Below are 24,585 nucleotides of genomic sequence, written 5' to 3'. Positions count from 1 at the left end.
AATTACATTTTTAAATTAATTGAAGCAAATATCTAGAGGCATCCTTTTTATTAACCTAGTTAGCATAACTATTTGTACCTTAAAGTAATAAAACTGCATGCATGTAAAAAGTCTATTAATTAGTATGAAGCACATACATATAGTTAGTATTCAGACAGGCTTCCTTTTCCTCATGTTTGAATTACTGTTATTTTAATCTTTATTTTTCTACTGGTCTACCATATATTCTTTACAAAATTCAAAAATAAAGCATTAATCCAATGAGAAAGTAACATTAAAACATCACGCAATCAGAAGGCCAAGTAATACAATAGAAAGATCTGTGTTTTAGTTCCAGCTATTCTATTTACTGAGTCCTCAGATACAGATCATTTATTCTTCCTTATCTTTCTTAAAAGGTTGTTGTAAGGCTCAACTGAGGTAATGTGGCAGCACCATAAAGTGTAACGTATTTTGACAGCCAGGCAATCATAAGAAGACAGAAAATTATCTTGGGGCATTATCAGTGAGAACTTCAGATAATAATTCACTACTGAACAACAATAACAAAAAAAAAAAGAGTACTTTCTGCTAAAATCATTAAGTGAGAACACTGAATGGATTGCTCTTTGCTTTATGTTTTTTATAATTTTCATTTCCCTTTTGTTATTCCCTGACTCCACTGCAGCCAGAGAGCAGAGAAGGCACACTAGCAAGAACGCTGGGCTTGGAGTTAGAAGATCCAGGTTCAAGCCTCATTTCGCCATTTATTCCTTTTGTATCGGGGAAATAGGAATAGTTTTGCATATTACATGAGATCATTTATGTGAAAGCGCTGAGTAAACCATGAAGTGTTACTCATATGTGAGGCACTGCACTGTAACTCTTTGTGATCTGTATAGCTGAGACTATCTGAAAACTGCTTTGCAACTACATATTAAAAAACAGTAATATGATAAGGGCTGATTGGGTTAGAAGCAGCATGACTGAGCAACCTGGTTTCAAGTCTAGATTCTTCCATTTCCTGGTTCTGTCACCTTTAAGAACTCTGTTTACTCATCTGTAAAATGAAGAGATTAAGGTCTAAAATGGCTTGAACCCACCCATTTCTATAAGTACAGATTAACCAAAATAGATGGGTAACCTGAAGAATGGAGAGTATGACATGATGGTTAGACTCAGCAGGTTAGCAAGGATTAATGGCCTTATTTCCTTATTAACATTCCACTATCCAATATTCAATCTAAATTTCTAGAAAGCAAATGTTCCCAGGTCCATAAACACTTAAATAAACCTGAAAAAAAATCTAAATAAAAATAGTTTTCAATTAAGAGGGTAAAATTCTACTTTATTACCAACATTCTCTTTTCTCAGTGCCACAGATAGAAAGGAAATCAACAATTTTTTACATTCAAGCTTGTGGAAATACCGGTAACACTGGATACATCAAGAATTTGGGATCTTAAGAGTTTTTACACGAAATCTCAAAAAACTAGCAAATGTGTAATTCTAGCATCTATTTTCATACTTAGATCAGACTTTAGCTGTGAGATACCAGTCTCCAAATCTCCTTTTTTTTGTTGCTCCTGTTCCAGTAGCTCTTGGGTGCTCTGCATAGAACTGCGTAGCGCAAGGCAGTTTTGCTGCAAAATTTGCACCTGAAATTGTATAAGAAAAACTCCTTTTCTGTAAGGTAAAGATTTTTAATAAACTACCTTATAGCACACATGTGAGGCAGATTTTCCAATCTTAGCATCCCTGAAGGGAGAAGGGCAGTTTATCTATACGTAACAGTTAAAGATCTCAACAAAGTGCGGAGTCTTATAGCAGTGCCGTCCAACAGAACTTTCTGGGCACTCACCAACACCACAGTCACCAGTCACAAGTGACGGTCGAGCACTTGAAATGTAGCCAGAGTGCAAAATTGAATTTTTAACTTAATGGATAGAGGTATCCATGTGACTAGTGGATACCTCTATTGGCAGTGCAAATTATAGCAATAAAGGATCATTTACAGATTCCTTAAGTATAATCCTTTTTCTAATTCTACTGTGAAGGACAGCCATTAAAATAATTAAGTTAAAATAATGGGTTAAATAATAAAGTTATTAATTATTAATTAAATATAATTAAGTTAAAACAAAATTAAGTTAAAATAATAAAGATGATGTAATCCAATTACAGGTATTAGGATTTGGAATTACTAATTGCCTTGGGTACTTAGAATTTAAAATATTCTAAATTACATGTAGGTACTGCAAATAACAACTATGATGAAGGCAAATATACTAAAATAAATAATGAACTGAAAACAGCCATGTAAACACATCCCCGATTGCTTATTAGTATTCTTTGCTTCAAGTATTAGCTCAGTTTAATCTTTATTTTCTATCCACATCACATACATAATATAACATGAGACCAGGGCAATCCCTTCGAAGATCAATCCCTGTAACAGAGATTATATGATGTAGGGGGAAGGATACTGTCCCAGGAGCTAAGTGGTCACCTCTACAAAGCCTGAGGCAAATTAAACTCTCTGGTCCTTAGCTCCCTCGTTCATAAATTAAGAGTGCTAGGCTAAATGACATAAGATCCTTCCTTATTTTGCACTAAAATATCTACTAAAGAAAAGTAAATAATTTAATAAATCTAGAGGAAATTATCAAGGTTATAGGCTTATGGATAAAATTATCAGCTTTTCTCTTTCGGTTCCACTTCCCTGATATAAATAAGGAGAGAAAAAATCTCCCTACCTGTTTCCGTTCCACTTCCACTGTTGACCCCATTTCCTGTATTCTGAGTAGCATGGCCGATCCCGATTTCTCAAGGGATTCCCTCAGGTACTTCTCTTGAGACAGCTGTCTCCTTAGCTGCAGAGCAACATTGCAGTTAGGCATGACCAAGGGAACGTCACAGCAGTTTAACAAAGATCCAAGTCACTGGGGAAAGTTTACCAGACATGACACCCCAAACATTCTTCATCCATTTATGACTACTCGGAAGCATGCTTTTGTTTTTCCCTAATGGATAACCTTCTAAGAAATACAGTCAATTTGTTGCCTTTGTCCTATTGTGTAAGTCTGTTTTCCAAATTGTGGGTCAGACCCATTTAGTAAGTTGCAAGCAACACTCAAAAAAGGAAAAACAAAAAAGAATAGAAAGAAAATATCTGAGCACATAGTAAATAAGGAAGAGTAAGTATTGCTTTGTGAAATGTCTGTATTTACATACCTGTGTACAGTGTTGCAGTGTAAAACATTTGTCTTACAACGGATTGTTCTAAGTTCGAAAACACATACACATTAATATCATACCTTACTATACGTATTTTCTGTCTTTATTTTTTAAATTTTTATTTTCTTATATTTTGATTTCCTTGTCTATATATTTTTTATCCTATAGTATTATAAACATACCTTTGAAAACTGTTTCAATTTTGTTTTGGCATTTAAAGTTCTAAAGAAATAATGAAGTAACTGTTTTTTTTTCTTTACTATTCTATGTCTGGGCATTTTTAAAAAAAATAATTTTTTTACTTTTCAATTACACTTGACATATAATATTAGTTTCAGGTGTATAATGTAGTGATTACACATTTATATAACTTATGACGTGATCACTCCAATAAATTTAGTACCCAACTGTCACCATCCATAGTTACTACAATATTATTGACTATATTCCCTATGATGTACTTTACATTCTGGTGACTGTTTTGTAACTACCTGCAGTAACTGTTAAATAGCAGACAAAACTGACACTCAGGAATTGGGGTACACTACCTTCTTTATCTCAGTAAGTATAAAATGAGTCAGAAAGAGATCAAAGGAAGAGTATTTTATCATGAGGTAAGAAGATCCTTTTCAACTTAAAATGGGAATTGCAGAATGTTATTCCTTTTATGTAGTGATGCTAAATTAAAAGAAATTCTATTTTTAAGCCCCAGTGGAGATGACATAAGAGTACACTTTATAAGTAATGTTTTCTCCATGGATGACATATTTTGTGCTTTAAATGTTTTTAAAAAGTTGAAAGAGATAAAAATCTGTGTTGGAATGGAACTGTTATAAGAGCCCATTTTGGAAATATTCTATGATATTCTTAATCATACCCTAATATTGACATTTAAGTTTTTCTAGTTTTTCACTATTCTAAATACTGTTCTGCTGAACATACTTGTGAATAAATTTTTCATTGCAGTTCTGCTTATATCCCTGGGCTAAATTCCCACAAAAGGAATCCATAGGTTAAAGATATAAACATTTTTTAAATTTTGATACATATTGTAATTTTACTTCCAAATTTAGCCTATCAGCACTATCTGAATAAATTCCATCAGAACTATGTATTATCATTTTCTTAAATCTTTGCTAAGGTAGTAAATGAAAAACAACATCTTAACAGTTTCTCATTTCTTTGGTTATTAGTGAGATTGAACATTTTCTAATATGGTCATTAGCTCTTCACGTATCTTTTGAACTGTATTTCTTATTCTTCGCCCACTATTTTTTGTTGTTGTTATTGTTTGTTTGTTTTTTGGGGGCAATTTCAAATTCTTTAAAACAGAAGATTATTAATGTTTTCTCTAGTTTTGTTATTTTTTTAAATTAAAGTTTATTTGGGTGACAATTTTTAGTAAAGTTACATAGATTTCAGGTGTACAATTCTGTATTACATCTCTATAAATCCAATTGTGTGTTCACCACCCAGAGTCAGTTCTCTTTCCATCACCATATATTTGACCCCTTTTACCTTCTTCTACCACCCCCTCCCCGCCTTACCCCCTGGTAACCACTAAACTATTGTCTATGTCTATGGGTTTTTGTTTCTTCATTTGTTTGTCTTGTTCTTTTGTTGTTTTCAGTTTTATATACCACATATTAGTGAAATCATATTGTTCTCTATTTTTTCTGTCTGACTTATTTCACTTAGCATTATAATCTCAATATCCATCCATATTGTCGCAAATGGTACTATTTCATCTTTTCTTACGGCCGAATAGTATTCCATTGTGTATATATACCACAACTTCTTTATCCATTAAGCTATCAAAGGACACTTTGTTGTTTCCATGTCTTGGCCACCATAAATAAAGCTGCAGTGAACATTGCAGCACATACGTCTTTATGGATAAATGTTTTCAGATTTTTTGGGTAGATACCCAGAAGAAGAATTTCTGGGTCATATGGGAATTCTATTCTTCATTTTTTGAGGAACCTCCACACTGCTTTCCATAGCAGCTGCACCAATCTGCATTCCCATCAACAGTGTATGAGGGTTCCTTTTTCTCCACAGCCTCTCCAACACTTGCTACTATTTGTCTTGTTGATGATAGCCATTCTAACTTGGATGAGGTGATATCTCATTGTGGTTTTTATTTGCATTTCTCTGATGATTAGTGATGTTGAGCACTTTTTCATATGTCTATTTGCCATTTGTATGTCCTCGTTGGAGAAATGTCTCTTTAGGTCCTCTGCCCATTTAATTGGATTGTTTGTTTTTTTGTTGTTAAGTTGTATGAGTTCCTTATATATTTTGGATATTAGCCCCTTATCAGAGGCGTTGTTCGCAAAAGTCTTCTCCCATTCAGTTGGTTGCCTCTTTGTCAATGGTTTCTTTTGTTGTGCAGAAGCTTCTTAGTTTGATATAGTCCCGTTCATTTATTTTAGCTTTTACTTCCCTTGCCTTTGGAGTCAAACTCATAAAATGCTCTTTGAACCCAAGGTCCATAAGTTTAGTACCTATGTTTTCTTCTATGAAGTTTATTGTTTTAGGTCTTATGTTTATGCCTTTGATCCATTTTGAGTTAATTTTGGTACATGGTGACAGATAGCAGTCCAGTTTCATTCTTTTGCATGTGGCTTTCCAGTTCTCCAAGCACCATTTATTGACGAGGCTATCTCTTTGTCAAAAATTATCTGTCTATATTTATGTGGGTTTATATCTGTGTTCTCAATTCTATTCCATTGGTCTGTGTGTCTGTTTTTCTGCCAATACCATACTGTTTTGATTATTGTTGCCCTGTAGTGCAAGGTGAAGTCAGGGAGTGTGATACCTCTAGCATTGTTCTTTTTTCTTAGGATTGCTTTGGCTATTCGGGGTCTTTTATTGTTCCATACAAATCTGATGATTTTTTTGGTTCTATTTCTTTGAAAAATGCCATTGAGATTTTGATAGGGATTGCATTAAATCTGTATATCACTTTGGGTAATATGGCCATTTTAACTATGTTGATTCTTCCAATCAATGAGCACGGAGTATCTTTCCATTTCTTTGCATCTTCTTCAATTTCTTTTAAAAGTGTCTTACAGTTTTCAGTATATAGGTCTTTCACATCCTTGGTTAAGTTTATTCCTAGGTATTTTATTCTTTTTGTTGCAATTGCAAAAGGAATTGTTTTGTTTTTCTGAGATTTGATTGCTAGTATATAGGAATGCAACTGGACTTTTGTACATTGATTTTGTAGCTGGCAACTTTATATGTTTATTGTTTCTAATAGGTTTTTGGTGGAGTCTTTAGGGTTTTCTATATATAGCATCATATCATCTGCAAAAAGTGACAATCTAACTTCTTCATTCCCAATTTGGATGCCTTTTCTTTCTTTCTCTTGCCTGATTGCTCTGGCTAGGACTTCCAATACCGTGTTGAAAAGCAGAGGTGATAGGGGACAGCCCTGTGATGTTCCTGAATGTAGAGCAAAGGTCTTCAGTTTTTCACCATTAATTATGATATTAGCTGAGGGTTTGTCATATATGGTCTTTATTATGTTAAGATGTTTTCCTTCTATACCTATTTTATTAAGTGTTTTAATCATAAATGGATGTTGTATCTTGTCAAATGCTTTTTCTGCATCAATTGATATAATCATATGATTTTTGTCCTTTATTTTGTTTATGTGATGTATCACATTGATGGATTTGCATATGTTGAACCATCCTTGTGCCCCTGGGATGAACCCCACTTGGTCGTGATGAATAATCTTTTTAATGCATTGTTGCATTCGATTTGCTAGAATTTTGTTTAGGATTTTTGCATCTGTATTCATCAGAGATATTGGTCTGTAGTTTTCTTTTTTTGTGATATCCTTACCAGGTTTTGGTATCAGGGTAATGTTGGCCTCATAAAATGAGTTAGGGAGTATTGACTCTTCAATTTTTTGGAAGAGTTTGAGTAGGATAGCTATTAGACCCTCTTTGAATGTTTGGTAGAATTCACTAGTGAAGCCATCTGGTCCTGGACTTTTGCTTTTGGGAAGGTTTTCGATGACTGATTCAATTTTGTTACTGGTGATTGGTCTATTTAGATTTTCCAGTTCTTCTGATTCAGCCTAGGAAGGCTGTATGTTTCTAAGAACTTGTCCATTTCTTCTAGGTTGTTGAATTTGGTGGCATATAGTCCTTCATAGTATTCTTGGATGATCCCTTGTATTTCTGTGGCATCCATGATAACTTCCACTCTTTCATTTTTTATTTTGTTTATTTGTGTCTTTTCTCTTTTTATCTTAGTGATTCTAGCCAAGAGTTTGTCAATTTTATTAATCTTTTCAAAGAACCCGCTCTTTGTTGCATTAAGTCTTTTCTGTTTTCTTTTTGTTCTCTATTTCATTTAGTTCTGCCCTGATTTTTATTATATTCTTCCTTCTGCTGACTTTGGGTTTCATTTGTTCTTCTTTTTCTAGTTCTTTAAGGTGTAACATGAGGTTATTTATCTGGGATTTTGCTTGTTTCTTGAGATAGGCCTGTAATGATATAAATTTCACTCTAAAAACTGCTTTCACTGCATCCCCCAAATTTTGGTAGGATGTATTTTCATTCTCATTTGTTTCTATGTCTTTTGATCTCTCCTCTTATTTCTTCTTTGACCCAGTCGTTCTTTAAAAGTATGTTGTTTAATCTCCACATGTTTGTGGTTTTTTGTGCTTTCTTTTTGCAGTTGATCTCCAATTTCAAAGCCTTGTGATCAGAGAATTATGCTTGGTATGATTTCAATCTTCTTAAATTTGCTGAGGATAGTTTTATGTCCCAATATATGGTCTATCCTTGAGAATGTTCATGTACACTAGAAAATAATGTATAGTGTGATGTTCTAGGATGAAATGCTCTATAAATGTCAATAATGTCCATTTCATAAATGTGTCACTTAGGGCTGATATTTCTTTATTTATTTTCTGTTTGGATGACCTATCCATAGCTGTCAATGATGTAGTTAGGTCCCCTACTATAATTGTGTTTTGGTCTATTTCTCCCTTTAGTTCTGTTAGTAGTTGCTTGGTATATTTTGGTGCTCCCTGATTGGGGGCATAAATATTGATGACTGTTATGTCTTCTTGTTGTATAGTCCCCTTTACCATTATGAAATGTCCATCTTTGTCTCTTGTTACCTTTTTCACACTGACGTCTGTTTCATCTGATATCATTATGGCTACACCTGATTTTCTCTAAATATCATTTGCTTGGAGTGTCAATTTCCACCCTTTCACTGTGAATCTATATTTGTCCTTGTAGCTGAGATGTGTCTCTTGGAGGCAGCATATGGTTGGGTTTAGTTTTTTGATCCAATCTGCTACTCTGTGCCTTTTTATTGGTGAGTTCAGTCCATTTACATGTAGGGTGATTATTCATATATGAGGATTTCCTATCATTCTATCCTTGGTTTTCTGGTAAGACTGTGTCTCCATTGTTTCTTTGCGTTTTTGTTGCTGTCTATTATTTCTGTGTGGTGGTGTTCTATGATTTCCCCGTTTCTTCTTTTATTTATATATTTCAATTCTGGATATTTTATTTTTGAGTGGTTACCATTACCTTTATGTAAAATAAAGTTTCATATTTAGAGTATTCCATTTTCTTCATCATGCTTACTTTCTCCATTCCCTTATTGCAGTTCAGGCCTTTACTCTCCCCTCTTTTATGTTTTTGTTGTCACAAATTATCCCTTTTATGCTGGTCAATTAGCCTCCTTCAGTATTTCTTGTAGTGCAGGTCATGTGTTAGAAAATTCCCTCAGCTTCTGTATGTGTGGAAAGGTCTTTATTCCTCCTTCATATCTAAAGGATGTTTTTGCTGGATATATTATTGTTGACTCATAATTTCCCTTTTTCAATAGTTTTTATAATAGTTTTTAGAACAGAATATTTGATTCCACTCCCTGTTGGCTTGTAGAGTTTCTGCTGAAAAATCTGATGATAGGCTAATAGGCTTTCCTTTGTAGGTTACCATCTTCTTTTCCCTGGCTGCCTTGAGGATTCTTTCTTTGTTGTTAATTTTTAACAGCTTCAAAACAATGTGCCTTGGAGGCCTGTTGGGATTGAGGTAACTAGGTGTTCTATTTGCTTCCTGGATTCAAGGATCCAGTTCTCTCCACAACTCTGGGAAGTTCTCATCGACTATTTGTTTGAATATACTCTCTGATCACTTCTTCCTTTCTTTTCCTTCTGTCATGCCCATTATTGTTATATTGCTCTTTCCGATGGAGTCAGAAAGTTCTTGTAGAGTGCTTTCATTTCTTTTAGATCTCAATTCTCTCTCCTCTTCCATCTGTGTCATTTCCAGATTTCTATCTTCGATGTCACTGACTCTTTCCTCCATCTGGTCAACTCTACTACCTAAGCTGCCTATTTCATCCTTCATTTCTTTTACTGAGTTCTTAATCTCCAGAAATTCTATTTGGTTCGTTTTTTAAATTTCAATCTCTTAGGTAAAATGTTCATTTTGTTCTTTGTGTTTCTGAGTTCATTAAACTGCCTGTCCATGTTTTCTTGTATCTCATTGAGTTTTTTATGAACTGCAATCTTGATTTCTCTGTCACTTAAGTCACATATTATCATGCCTTTAAGTTCATTTTAAGACTTTTCATTTTCTTTCTGAGCTGTCTTGTTACCTTGGTTATTCATGGCAATTAATGAATTATTATTTCTAGGCATCTATAGGAGTGGGTTCTGCAACACATTGATAGAAAGAGGTCTTTCTTTTGTTTTCCAGTAGGTGTTGGTAAAATGTTTTATTTTCTCTCCGACTGCAGCTTTTTATTCTCCCTCACACTGTAGTGTTATATTTTCTCTGCACTGTTCCAGCTTCTCACATAATGGGGAGATTCCCTGGAAGGCAGGCTTCTCCTTTGTGAACAGTTTGCCTGGGTCACAGGGCACCACTTCATCAGCGATGCGTTCTCTCCCCTCAGAAAAATGTTTAATCCATTTAGACACTGCTGTTTTCTTCATGGCATTATCCCCATAAACTTGGAATAACACGTACCTGATTTCACTCCCACTCTTGCCAAGTTTAACAAGAAATGTAATGTCTGTTTTTTCTCTAATTCAAGCTCAGACATTCTTGTGATGGCACACAAAAACATGCAACAACAATGATGCAGCAAGACACCGTCACATGTCAACATGAACACAGCTATGAGACACTGATATACCAAGGTTATGAAACCTTACTGAGCTGTTTGTACAGTGCTGCTAAGTAAGCGCAAGTTCGTGGCAAGTTCGTGAATTTAATTGTAAGATGGCGTAATGTATAACATATTTTATTTACATATATATGTATCTCTTAGGAAAATATATGCCATATTTATTCTACCTTTGTGTAGTGCTATATTATGTACTAAATTGTATTCCCACCAAATTCATATGTTGAAATCCTAACCCCCAGCATCTCAAAATGTGACTGCATTTGAAGACAGGGCTGTTAAAGAGATGACTAAGTTATAATGAGGCTGGGCTCCAATCCAATCTGATTGGGAGCCTTATAAGAGGAAGAAATTGGGACACATACAGAGACACCAGGGATGTGTACCAGTAAGAAAAGATCATATAAGAGCACAGTGAAAAGGCAGCCATCTGCAAGCCAAATAAAGAGGCCTCAGGAGAAACCAAACCTACGGACATCTTAATCTTGAACTTCAAACCTCCAGAAACATGAAAAATAAGTTTTTGTTGTTTAAGCCATCAGTCTGTCGTACTTTGCTATTGCAGCCCTAGCAAATTCATACATCCTTCCTGCTCTAATACTCTCAAAATGTCTCTTGACTAGGACAGTCCTTCTGTGGGTCTTTGGCAGAGTTCAATGAAAATTCAAGATTTTATCAGAGCATTTAGAATTAAAACTTTCCCAATAAAAAAAATGGCAATTAATGATAGCCTTTTAAACAAATGGTATGGAACAACTGGATATCAACACACACAAAGAATCTAGATATAGACCTTATATCTTTCACAAAAATTAATTCAAAATGTATCATAAATATAAAATGCAAAACTACAAAACTTCTAAAAGATAACATAGGAGAAAAATCTTGGTGACCTTGGATTTGGTGATGACTTCTCTGATATAACACCAATAGTACAATCCCTGAAAAAAAAATTGGTAAGCTAGACTTCATTAAAATTAAAAGGTTCTGCTCTGCAAAAGTCACTGTTATAAGAATGCAAAGATAAGCTACAGACAGGAGAAAAATATCTGCAAAACACATATTTGATAAAGAACTGGTATCCAAAATATGCAAAGAACTCTTAAAACTCAGCATAAGAAAACAAACCCAGTTACAAAATGAGCAAAAGACCTAAGACATTTCACCACATAAGATGTTCAGGTGGCACAGGTGGCAAACTGGCATATAAAAAGATGTTCAATATCATATGTCATTAGGGAATTTAAAATTAAAACAAGATACCACTACATACCAGTTAGAATGGCAACTTTTCAAAACACTGACAACAAATGCTGATGAGGCTGTGGAGCAACAGGAACTCTCATGCATTGCTGGTGTGAATGCAAAACAGTACAGCCATTTTATAAGACAGGTTGTCAGTTTCTTACAAAGCTAAACATAAGCTTCCCATATGATGTAGCAATTGTGCTCCTAGGTATTTAGCCAAATGAGTTGACAACATGTCCACATAAAAACCTACATATGATTGGTTCCAACCATAACAAAATTGTAGAGATAGTGAAAAGATCAGTGGTTGCCAGCAGGGTGGGATGTATCTATGGAGCACAGAACATTTTTAGGGCAGTGAAACTATTCTGTATGATACTGTTAATGAACAAAAAAATGAATCTTATTATAAATTGTGGACTTCAGTTAATTACAATATATCAATCAATACTGGTTCATAGGATGTAACAAAGGTACCACACTAATGCAGTATGTTAACAACAGGGAAAACTATGGGCATGGGGAGAGTGGGTTTATGGCAATTCTGTTTTCTGTGTAGTTTTTCTATAAATTTAAAACTTCTCCAAAAAAAGTCTGTTGCATTAGCTAAAAAAATTTAAATGTGCTAAACTCAATACATTCTAACTATGAACAATCATGCTTTTATTGGTAATTATTGGCAAAGTACATAAAATAATTTTCCAGAGAGCTATACTTATCACCTTAAACACTAAAATTCATAATTTGAAAAAAAATTTTGTTATTATTCTGTCAGGGAATATTGAGGGTTTGGCGCCACTGTCAGGATATATATTTTCAGCTGCAAATTTTTAGTCCAACAGCTTTTAGCAGCCACCTACTTCACAATTCCCAATCTGTTATCTACTAAAACTTAGGCTGAAATGAAGGTTTTTCAAGGTAAAATTAGATGAGCAAGCTTATTAAAAGCTTTTTACTTTCAACACAACTTTAGTTTAAAAGGTCTTTGTATGAAGGTGTTCACCTAACTCTAGAAGATGGGCAACCATATGAATTTTATGGTAACTATTTCCTTCCTGGCTCATATAGCATTTTTTTTTTTAAATTTTTGATTTCATGGCCGTATTGAGGCAAAAGGAAGTCTTATGCCAATAAGGGCAGGGACTTCCATTTGAATTTCACGTGGCATATTTTTAAAATCTTCCTACTACACAGTCATATATTTTCTGCTTCAAAGCTTCCTGTTCATTCTTTTTTGACTTCTCCGTAATTTCAACACCCCCTCCACACTCCAGCATCTTTTTATCTTACCTCCTGAATTTTAAGGTTCATTTTGCGTTTTGTGGTCTTCAGTACCTCTTCAACAATAGCTGAATTCTTCTAAAAGTAGAAGGAGAAAAGGTTCTAAATAATCTGAAATGATAGGGAGAAACTGTCGAGACTTTTTAGCTGGCAACCTATAAATGCTATTCTGAATATAGTTATAATTACTTCTTATTGTGACCCTGAAGACACTATAACAATGAGGTATTTTAAAAGGAGTTACTTTACCATATTTCCCCGAAAATAAGACCTAGCTGGACAATCAGCTCTAATGCATCTTTTGGAGCAAAAATTAATATAAGACCCGGTATTATGTTTATATTATATTATATTATATTATATTATATTATATTATATTATATTATATTATATTATATTAATTATAAGACCTAGTCTTATATTATAGTAAAATAAGACCGGGTCTTATATTAATTTTTGCTCCAAAAGATGTATTAGAGCTGATTGTCTGGCTAGGTCTTACGGTATTTTAGGGGGAACACTGTAATACTTTGAATCATGACTTCTATCATTTTTCCTTTTAGATCATGAAAAGGGATTAGTCACATTCACTTCCTATGTAAAATTCAATAATCAGAGGAGACATTAGTAATTGATAGAAATTTTTTGACAGGGAATATTCCTAATTTTTTTAAGTACTATATTTTTTCTAGCATCAAAGGTTATCCACAGTTAGGAGTTGAGGATGAAAAACAGCTTTCACTATTTATTCTCTTTTATATCATTATTAGTGGCACCACAGATGTAAAACCTCAGAATCATCTTTGCCTTCTTTCTTACCTTCAGCCCCAATCCAGTACCATATTCTAGCATCTCTTTCTTCACAGAATACCCCTCTTTTTAAAATTCTACAACCCTAAGTCAGACCTAATAAGGTGCATGCCTCAAATAATGCAATGGATTTCTAATTCTTTCCCCTGCCTCCAACCTCCTCTCCTATAATCAATACTCTGCACTACTGCCAGATTAGTTTTTGTGTTTTCATTATGTCACTGCCTTATCAAAAACCTTAATCACCCCACATAGAATCAAGCCCAAGTACTGATTATTCTTGATTTTGAGATCCTCTATAATGTGATCCCTAGCTAATTTCTAATATATTTCTCACAAACAAATCCTCACTCCTGTCAGGCTGGTTTATGCATTTCCCCCAACTGCACCCAGTGGAAAGATCTAGGTTCAACCCTGGATTACAAGAAGAAGACAGGGGAGTGTGATCCTGGAGAAATGACTTCTCTCTTGGTCCCAGTATTCTTATCATTAAAACGGGGACAGTAATATCCTATGTCATCAGGTTTTGCAAAGATTAAACAAAATAACATGTTGAACATCTATTATACTGTCTGGCCCATGGCAGGAAAACAAAATTGTTAATTGCTTTTCCTAGTCTTTATTCTTTGCTTCCTCTGTGTGTGCTCCTTGAAATGTCATCACCTCTGCACTTTGTCTTCAAAAGGTCCAGCTCACGTCCTATCTTACTTGAAGTCTACCCTCATCTATTCTCTTAAACCCAACCGAAAACAAAATACTTAATTCTTCAATATTCACTTACTACCCTGTACTATTCTTTAATATGTTTTATGCTCTTATTTTTTTCTCTATTAAGTTTTTCATGCTATGCCTTGTTCTCCCAGCTAGCATATAATCTCTCGAAGAGCACAAACTACTTTATATCTCTGGACCCTGAGAGTTGCATGTACAGGGTAAGGGCTCTATAAATAATCACTGACATCACACAATGGTTTCTATTATCAGTGTACATGCATTTCAAATATCAAGAATCCTCACATCAACATCATCTACCGTGTTTCCCCCAAAATAAGACCGGGTCTTATATTAATGTTTGCTCCAAAAGATGCATTAGGGCTTATGCTCAGGGGATGTTGTCCTGAAAAATCATGCTAGGGCTTATTTTCCGGTTAGGTCTTATTTTGGGGGAAACACGGTATTTTTAAAAATCAGTTTCATGGGTCTATTGCCTCCTCCAGCTAACACATAACAGTGAATTTGTATTTCAGAACTTTGGACTCAAACCTTTGTCTCAGAGGCGAACTCCAGAGTGGCAGTCAACTTCTGCACTTCGTCTTGTGCCTTGTCTTCCTCCTCTTTGACGTCTCTCAGTTGCTGGCGCAAATTCATCACTTCGAGATGCAGCAACTTCAGGTCCTTGGAGTGCTCCTCCTCTATTGTATTCAGTCGATCCTTCAGAAAAGCTACTAGACAGCACAGGAGAGTCATTGAATAGTTGAAAGGTTAGGACAGGAAAAGAATCATAAACTCATCGAGCTCTCATACAGGACCAAATTTCCGAAGACTCGTTTCTGTCTGTACCTGTTTTCTGTGGATTCAAATCCTTTTCAGTTTGCAGACGAAAGATGTTCATCTTCAAGGACTGGATGAGATTTTCCAGATGGCACATTCGATTTACCAGAAACTCACAGTTCTTCCATAAAATGTCTGTTTTTCCTGAGCAAGTTACGTCATTCTGGATAGGACTAATGAGGTTCTGGTTCACAGGTCCTTCTAAACATTTTGGAGTTTCAAACTGGCCTCTGGACAAAGATCCCAACATAACAATATTATGCCACGCAGTGGGTACTATGGTAATCCCAACCCCTGAGTCAGTGTAACATTTCCACTGAGAACAAAAACGAGGTTCCTAAGTTAACAAGCAACTGGTAGCCCCTCCAAACTTAAATGTAGAGAGCACCATTAGGTAAAGAGGATGAGACCAAGGTGGGACAAGTAAAGATCACTGAGTTTTTAATCGCTGTTCATTTTAATCTGAAATTTTCATAAGCATTTTTTTGTATGTAAAAACAAGTGATGCATGAAACGTGTTAAATGCTAATTCTATAATGGTGAACTAAGGATTAAAGTTAGCATGGAGGCAATATAGTCGTATGCTTTAAAAAACTTTTAAACCAGGCCATAATAAACATTCCTATTTTGTTCCAACATATTCAACATTTGTACAAATTTAATCTTTAACTGCTGAAGAGTTCTTTATTCTATGGATGCTATAATATCAACTATGCTAATTTTAGGTCTTTGTGAGAGACACTCAGGAAATAGAGGCATACCTCAGAGATACAGCAAGTTTAGTTCCAGACTACTGCAGTAATGCGAGTATTGCAGTAAAGTGAACTGTAATTTTTTTGCTGGTGGAGGGTCTTACCCTCAATTTGTAAAGAATGCAATATCTATGAAGTGCAATAAAATGAGGTATGCCTAGATGTAATTTGCCTATATGTAAAAGAAAATCACAACAATAAATTTGATATCGGCTGCTTATGCACCCAGATTTCCTAGGCCATTGATAATCCAACTTTGAATATGCAATAATGTCTTTAGCAGCAGAAGGGGGAAAAAAAAATTGTTTTTTTGAGTACCTCATTCTAAATTATGAATTTTTTTTTAAAGACTTAACACCTCCCTTTTAATTTACAATGAATCTGGACAAGAAAATGAAGACCATATTAATGGCATGAGTCAAGTTTAGATGTTCACCTTAATATCAAAGTCTATTTTTGATTTAAAAAATAACCAAAACTATTTCTAATCACATAAAAAATTACATATTTGTTTTTAATCAAGTGCTGAAGGTAAATAGAACATCAAAGTTTGTGCACCTAATTAATACAATTCAAATATCTATTTAGGGTAATAGTCTAGGTTGTAGCTCTATCACAGGATGACAACTCTTTATCTTGCAGGTATTTTCTAGTTAATGTTCAAATGAAAAATGTTATTTCTCAATTCTTTTGTAAATACCTATTTCATCTGCCAAACCATCCACACCGTGACTCCTTATTAATAACCACTGAAGCAAAGTTCTTCAACCTACAGAGATCTGGTTCATTTTTCACTTATTACCTTTTTTCACCAAAGTCCAACATTATTAGGTCATCCCTCAGAGAACTGGTCTGTTCCTCAACTATTCTCATCCGTTGCTGAAGTACTGTGAATGTTTCAGAAGCTGCAGCACTGACATGGGTTGGAGAGACAACCGGTCTGGACATTGCAGTTTCCATTTGCACCTGAGATTAAAGTCACAATATTAGTGTAGTAGGTTCTATTATTGCTCAAAATAGTCACTGCCCCTTCCTGTGGGAGAATTATACATCCCTATCCTGTTGAGCGCAGGAATGCCTTGTGTCCTGCTCTGGCCAATTAAATGTGGGTGGAGGCTTTTAAGAGCCAATTTGTCATTCACCATCTCTTTCTCCTCTCTCCACAAGATGAGCAACATCCCAGATAGGGCCTGATCCATTTGCCAAGATCCCAAAGTAGAGATGATATGAACCAGACAGAGCCATGACATCCAGTGCGAGTGTGCAATAAACTTACGTTGTTATAAGCCACTGAGATTGTTCAGCAGTTTGCTATTGCATCATAATCCACTCTACCCAATCTGTTACTATCAGACACACATTAGGACTTATTACTCAGCTGAGGGAATTATTACATTTGTCATTATCAGCCATTTTCATTGTAACATATTCTCAATCCAATGTTTCTGGAAAAAAAATTCTGTACTTGGACCTCTGAGCAGTTGTCGTAAAATAGATTTACCAACTACACTGAAGTAGTGATTTAAAAAAAAAATAATTTGCAAACTTCATAGCAAAGACTCTTTTGTAGCTACTGACATCAAATTTCCAGACTCCTCCCCCAAAACCACATACGAGTAAATGGGAGTAGTGAGACTACTCTTTCAGGTATTCGTGACAGAAGCAGAACTAGCTTATAAGCAGTCCCAACATTTAAATGAATCGTGTGCCCAAAGTTCAATGACAAGGTCATTGGTGGAAACTTTAAGGATATTTTCCTGCAACTCCATCCTGTACAGGCATTTCTATTCTAATCAGACTGGAAACATTAACCACCACTAGCAATAGTGTTCCTATGGGAATGTGCGCACAAAGGTCCCACTTGGGAAATGAGTAACACACCTATCTTCCCTACTAGCTGTGTAATCATATATCTCCCTTACCCTTACCTACCAGGTGGTAGAAGTGGTCACTATCTCAGAACCAAGTCACTGAAGGTGGTCCTCGGGACCCACAGCAGGAATTAAGTCTTAAAACTGGTGCACGATTTAAGGGGGCCAGAAACATGGTGAGGGGCTATGAGAAGGCTGAGCTTCTTGCTAATATACTGCTACAACCACTGGGGACATTTCTTTATTCTGAAACAGCTCTCCGACCACCTTCTATCTTCCCCCACAGGTCTCAGAGAATGACCTTCCTATTTCTCTCTTTACTTTTTAAAAAACTTTATTGAGGAATACCTGACAAATATAATTGTATAAAGTATACAATATGATGATTTGATATACATATGTGTACATTGTAGAATGGTTACCAAGATCAAAGTAATTAACACATCCAATACCTCATAAAGGTAACACAGGTAACTCTTTTTTGTGTGTGGTAAGAACACTTAAGATCTACTCTCAGCAACTTTCAAGTATACAATACCATGTTATTAACTATAATCACCATGCTGTATGTTAGACCTTCAGAACTTATTTGAAAAGGCAACCTACAGAATGGGAGAAAATATTCACAAATGATATATTTGATAAGGGGTTGATATCCAAAAATATATAAAGCATTCATACAACTCAACAAAAAAACAAACAATGTGATTTAAAAATGGGCAAAGGACCTGAATAGACATTTTCCCAAAGAAGACATACAAATCATCAACATGTACATGAAAAAGTGTTCAACACCACTAATGATCAGGGAATGCAAATCAAAACCACAATGATAAAAAAAAAGACACAATGATAATCACCTCACCCTGTTAGAATAGCTATTATCAAAAAGGCAAGAAATAAATGTTGGTGAAGACATGGAGAAAGGGAGCAAGCAGTGTATAAGGATACACTGTTAGTGGAAATATAAATTGGTGCAGCCACCATGGAAAAACAGTATGGTGGTTCCTCCGAACATTTAAAATTGAATTACCATCTGATCCAGCAATTCCATGTCTGGGTATATATCCAAAGGAACTGAAATCAGTATCTCTAAGAGGTAGATATCTGCACACCCATGTTCACGGCAGCATTATTCATAATAGCCAAGATACGGGAACAACCGAAATGTCCTTCTAAGGATGAATGGATAAAGATATGGTACATACATGCGCGCACACACACACACACACACACACACACACACACACACACAGAGGAATATTATTCAGCCACAAAAAAGGAAATCCTGTCATTTGCGACAACATGGATGAAACTGAAGGGCATTATGCTAAGTGAAATAAGCCAGACAAAGAAAAGTACTGTATTGTATCACGTATATGTAGAATCTAAACAAACAAATCCAAGTTCATAGAAACAGAGAATAGAGTTGTGCTTGACAGGGTCTGGGGGGAGGGGAAATGGGGTAACATAGGTCAAAGGGTACAAATTTTCTCTTAACTCTTCTAGTGCTTCTGACCAGGATTTCTCTCTTTTGTGCTCCTCTATAAAACAGAATGCATTTCTGACACACAATCTTTTTAAATTCTTTAACAGATTTTCTATTAAGAATTAGCTTAAGGACATGGGGTAAAGACGCTCTCTTTTATTAATTCCCTTCCATGTTTCCAATTGTTCCTGAAAGGAAAGACAAAGGCAGATGTAGACAGCGAGTCTTTGGATACACAAAGATTTGAAGTAGGAGTCATCTACGTTTCTGAAAAAAGCCAGATTGGGAGACTCCTGCTCATGTTGCCACATCGGCCAGAACAGTGTTCCTCAGGTAACAGAAGGAAAAGCCTCTAAGACAGACCTTAGGGCTAGTTCTGCTACCATGACACCAGAGCTATGGTGGGGAGTCACCATTAGTGTGGGGTGGGGAGGAAATAGAGGGGTAACAATGGAGAAGTACCACACGTGTTTCCCTTCCATTCCATCTTCTGTCACCTGCTGTCTGGTACTGCTGACCTAGAAATAAACCAGGCCTTGAGTGGGAGAAATAGTATGGAAAGAATGTTTAATGGGGTTTGTGGCAGATATAGTTGGCTCCTTTGTCTTCTCTCTAAAAGAAGCTGAAAAGAGGCTGTCCACAGCCTCCCTTGCAGCTGGCAGACCCATGTGACACATTCTGGCCAATGAAACTTTAGGCAGAAGTTTGCAAGGAGCTTCTGAGCAGACTTTTGTTTTTCTGATAAAAAGGACAGAAATGATGGCACCTGTCCTTTCCTTTCCCCTTATGATGCTCAAAGCTCTGAGAGCTCTTTTTCAGTCAGCCATCAGTGTCTCACTCATAAAAAGAGCCAGTGATTGCTAGCTTCTGAGAAACACAAAGAAAAGGCCAGAGAATCTCAGATTAACCTGGCATTTTTATTTTATTTTTTTTGCAAAACTAGTAACTGCTTATTTAAGAAAAATAAACTTTTGTTTTTTTGTTTTAGTCATTTTTTTCTGTTGCTTGCAACAAAAGCATTCTTAACTGATTCACAATAGTCCCAGGCAATAGTCTGTGGGGAACCAAGTAGGAAGAGGAGATAAAGGAAATGACAAGCAGTGCCAGAGGTGGGAGAGGACAATTTCCGTGGCTACGTGTTAGGTCCAGGTACCCAGTTACAATATCAAGGTCTGCCTTAATTTATACCAGAAGCCAAGCACAGAATACTAATACAAAATGGCAAAAGACCATTTTTGGAAAAAAAAAAATACAGGAAATGGGATACAAGTTTCCCACATATTTTGAATGGGATGCAGATTGCCACCTAAAATTTTTTCATGCATGTTGAAATGTCATAGTTTCAAATGTCAAAGTTTTGCTGATATTTCCCAAAGGTACTTAGATAATGTATAAACTGCCTATATTTACTTTACAGGGTGTTTGTACATTCAGCAACCAAATGGAAAACAACTCAAATTAAATGCTTTATTTTCCTAAAAAAAGAGAAGGTCTATATATGTTTGGGTAATAATTTGATTGGCATCATCGCTCACACCAGAACTTGATCTACACTGGCACTTCTCAGGGTTCCAGACAGCAAAATATACTCTCAAAAACAGAGAACACACTTGGCCCTCAGCCACTAACCGTGAGGTTTATAGAAAATTCACCCTAAGGAAGGGGAGATGAGATCAAGAGTCCCTGAGTCTTTGGGAGTCTGGTAAAGGAAGAGAGAAGTAGACTTGGAATCTAGTGAGCATGTTGAGTTGGGGTTTACAGTCAGGAGAGATTTCATTTTCGTTGCGTTACTCATACCCCTGCCTTTCCTCCCTCATTTGGCAGGCCCACAGCGGCCCTCACCGCCCCACACAAACAGACTCCCCTGTCCACTTGGCAGATCCTCAGAAGCCATAATTCTATAGCTCGTAGTCTAAGAAGTACAGTCTTACAAGAATCTACACTTAACTACTAATATTCCAGCAAAGAGAGCATAGCTTGAACATAGCTGTGCTTTGGTATTTTTGAAAAGGCGCAAATATCACTGAATGGTTTTGAACCTAAATCCTGATACTTGACAGTAACAATGAAAATACTAAAATATAAACTTTTATTGTAAAAAAAGTTCATTCACAGCTACTTTCATAAATATGTCATTATCCCACTAACAATCCTGTCTCTATGTTTAGGAAGAGTATTTTCAAGGAGCTCCTAAGTGAGCTACCTCAAGCATGGAATGCTTGGAATGAACGCTTGGAAAGCATGGAATGAATAAGACCAATGTCCTACGGAGCATACCAGTAAAAGCCAGGTGACTTTACAAAGGGAATACTTGCTTCTGTGGACACAGGCTCCATTTCTGTGCCTGGCAACAGCTACAGCTACATGCTGTTGGTTCCAAAATAACTGGCCAGGAAGTCAGTGCTGTTTATCACAACCATTGGAAGATAACTTGGTCAGTAACATTGTCTTCATTCACTCATACATCCAACAAACATTTCCTGAATGCCTACCAGGAGCCAGACACTGTTACAGGCACTGGGGAATACAGCAGTGAACAAAACAAAATTCCTTGTCATTATGGAGCTTATATTCCAATTAAGGAATATAGATATTACATAAAATACATAGTTTGTTCATTGGTGATAAGTGTAATGGGCAAAAATAAAGTAGGAAAGAAGATGGGATAGAGACTGTGGTTCAGGCTTCTGTTTTAAACAGAGTTGTCAAAGAAAACCTCACTAAGATGGTATTTAAGCAAAGACCTGAGAAGGAGGTGCAGGAGTGAGCCATGTGGCTATCTGGGGGAGAGAGAGGTCCAGAAATAGTTAACAGTGAGTACAAAGACCCTAGGTCAGAATGCCTGATGGGTTCACAAACAGTAAGGTCAGTTTGGCTGGAGAGAACAAGCTCAGGAGAGAACAGATGGAGGTGAGGTCGGAGGGTAATAATGGGACCAGATCACGTAGGAGAGTCTTAAAGGCTATTGTAAAAGTTTGGTTTTAACTCTGATTCTAAGAGCCACTGGAAGGTTTAGAGCTGAGGAGTGCTGAATGTATCGAACTTAACTTTTAATTGGATCACTCTGGCCATCCCCTTAATAGCGGAAGGACAACAGCAGAAGTAGGAAGAACACTTGGGAAGCTGCTGTAATAATCCAGGCAGGAGATGCCTCTGGCTGGCACCAGGATGAGAGCAATGGAACAGTAAGAAGTGGTCAGAATCCAGACATAGTTTAAAGATAGGTTTTACTGATGGATTAGATATGAGATATGAGAGAATGGAAGCAATTAGAAGGACAGCGTTGCCTTTAATTAAGACAATGGAAGCCTATTAGGAAGAAGTTTTAGAAGGAAGATCGAGAGTTGTTTTGGAAATATTAAGACAGGAAAGATGCCCAACAAGACTGAACTTGTAGATCTGGAGTCCGAGGGCGAAGTGTGGACTAGAGATACAAATTCAGAAGTTGTCGATATATGCATGAGGCTGGATAACAAACAGAAAGGGTTCAAAGACCTAGTTCTGGGTGCTCCGAGATTAATAAATCAGGGGCATGGGGAGTGTGTGGGTGTTCAAACCAGACTAATGTGAGCTTCTTCAAAGCAGGGTCAGATTCTTAATCCTGTCCTGTCTTCAGAGCTTCGCGCAGTGCATGGAACATTGTGGGTGGTAAACACATAGGGATAATTCAACAAAAACTTAAGCTATGTCTATTCTGTTCTAGCAGAAGTGCCAGGTACTGGGGAAACAGCAATGACCGAATGTAAGTTCCTGACACCCGCAGTCTAATAATCAGGCCTGGGAGAATAACAGGTGGCAAAAATAAAAAAAAACCTATAACCTCCAACCTAACATACATAAAGAGCAGCTGGTACTGGGCTTATCTGGAGTCCCTCCCTAGAGGCTATCTTCCCTCCTTCAGCTAGCGCCAGGCCACTGCAAACACTTCGCTCCTAAACGGTTTCACCGGCTTCCAGCGCAAAAGCGCTATAAATCAGGGTCCTGAGGGTCAGAGGTCGAGACTAAGGTCCGCTAGGGAGCGGAGAGAACGGCAGAGAGAGGTGATGGTGACCTTATCCGACTCTCGCCCGCGGGCCGCGCACCTCGGTTCTCCGCTCTCCCGCCTAGGGCCCGGCAGTCTCACCCCACAGTCCAACCTGTGGCTCCGTCCCGCAGCAGGAGGGCCGGTTTCCATGGAACTAAAACAGCGCTTTAAACCAACCCGCTCCCCGGCGCGTTAACTCCGGTAGGAAGGCGCACCCGTGACAGGGCATGCCGGGAACTGCAGTTTTCCCGGGCCAGGAGGGCCCTCCGCCCGGGGCGGGGTCCAGACGGGAATCCGGCGGCGCGCGCGGAACGCGCAGCCCCGTGAGCCGGGTGACGACAGGACTCCATTGTGCTCGCCAGCGGGGCACGCCGGGAAGTGTAGTTTCCTCCCACTCACTTCCCGGAGGTCCGTTCTGTCCACTCTCGCCGTTTACTCATCTCGTCCCTGTGAACGTGCGGCGTTGGGGTAATTTGGCAAACACATACCTTGAAGCAGGCAAGAGTCCAAGATTAGGAAATGTTTTTAGTTTTAGGAGGCTTAAAGTATTAAATAACTTCTGAATGGAAAAGAACAGATTTGGTTAATGAGCATACAAAAATGGTACGATAACAGAGTTCAAACATTGTTCTGGTTAACGTTAAAACCAAGCCCCTCTTCATCCTCGCCCATGATGGCCAGACGGAGAGTAAAACACACGGAATCTGCTCTCTTGTGTGTTTCTTCAGCGTGATTAATTTCTTGCCTTGTCTACGGCAACTGAATAGGTATTTCTAAATCAGACTGTAGCTAAGAAACGAGAAACCGCACTGAAAATAAAACTGCAATAGTTTCTTAGTTGTTTTGCTGTAAAAGTGAGAATTTACACTTACAAGAAGCCTTCTACAGTGAAAAGACAATGCGGCTTAAGGTAGCACAGAGCATCTTTTACTATCGCCGGGACAATAAATACATTCCACGCCTCCGTGGGGGCGCAGCTGAGAATAACTTGAGCCCTCAAATACATGTAGTCAGATCCGAGATGAGTCCTAGCTTAGCAAGTGGCTGACTGAATCGATCTAGTTATTCTTATTCTCCCTATAGCTGAGCCTCAACCTGCATTGGAGAGAATGTTTATCAAACCACAGCTTTAAGACATAGTCCTCAAACTGTAAGCCCATCCGGCGA

General features: G+C 37.0%; 1 protein-coding gene across 2 annotated transcripts in view; it reads right to left on the bottom strand.

Moving 5' to 3' along the window:
- Positions 1–23,687, bottom strand: part of CCDC150 (coiled-coil domain containing 150) — a 74,803-nt gene extending 51,116 nt beyond the window's left edge. Inside the window, exons 1-7 of one of the 2 annotated variants that reach the window (XM_074339585.1) lie at positions 23,518–23,687; positions 16,837–17,000; positions 15,292–15,512; positions 14,995–15,173; positions 12,931–12,999; positions 2,736–2,852; positions 1,508–1,637 (exon numbers count right to left, since the gene is read on the bottom strand). In XM_074339585.1, the coding sequence (XP_074195686.1) occupies positions 1,508–1,637; positions 2,736–2,852; positions 12,931–12,999; positions 14,995–15,173; positions 15,292–15,512; positions 16,837–17,000; positions 23,518–23,568 (931 nt within the window). In that variant the 5' untranslated portion in view covers positions 23,569–23,687. Of the gene's footprint in view, positions 1–1,507; positions 1,638–2,735; positions 2,853–12,930; positions 13,000–14,994; positions 15,177–15,291; positions 15,513–16,836; positions 17,001–23,517 lie in introns of both variants that reach the window. The other variant, XM_074339581.1, reaches the window with a different exon arrangement.
- Positions 23,688–24,585: the final 898 nt, after the last annotated feature.

This window comes from Rhinolophus sinicus, linkage group LG01, assembly GCF_036562045.2.
Source record: "Rhinolophus sinicus isolate RSC01 linkage group LG01, ASM3656204v1, whole genome shotgun sequence".
Taxonomy (NCBI): Eukaryota; Metazoa; Chordata; class Mammalia; order Chiroptera; family Rhinolophidae; genus Rhinolophus; species Rhinolophus sinicus.
Note: the sequence above shows the minus strand (reverse complement) of the source record. Positions and strands in the feature narration are given on the sequence as shown.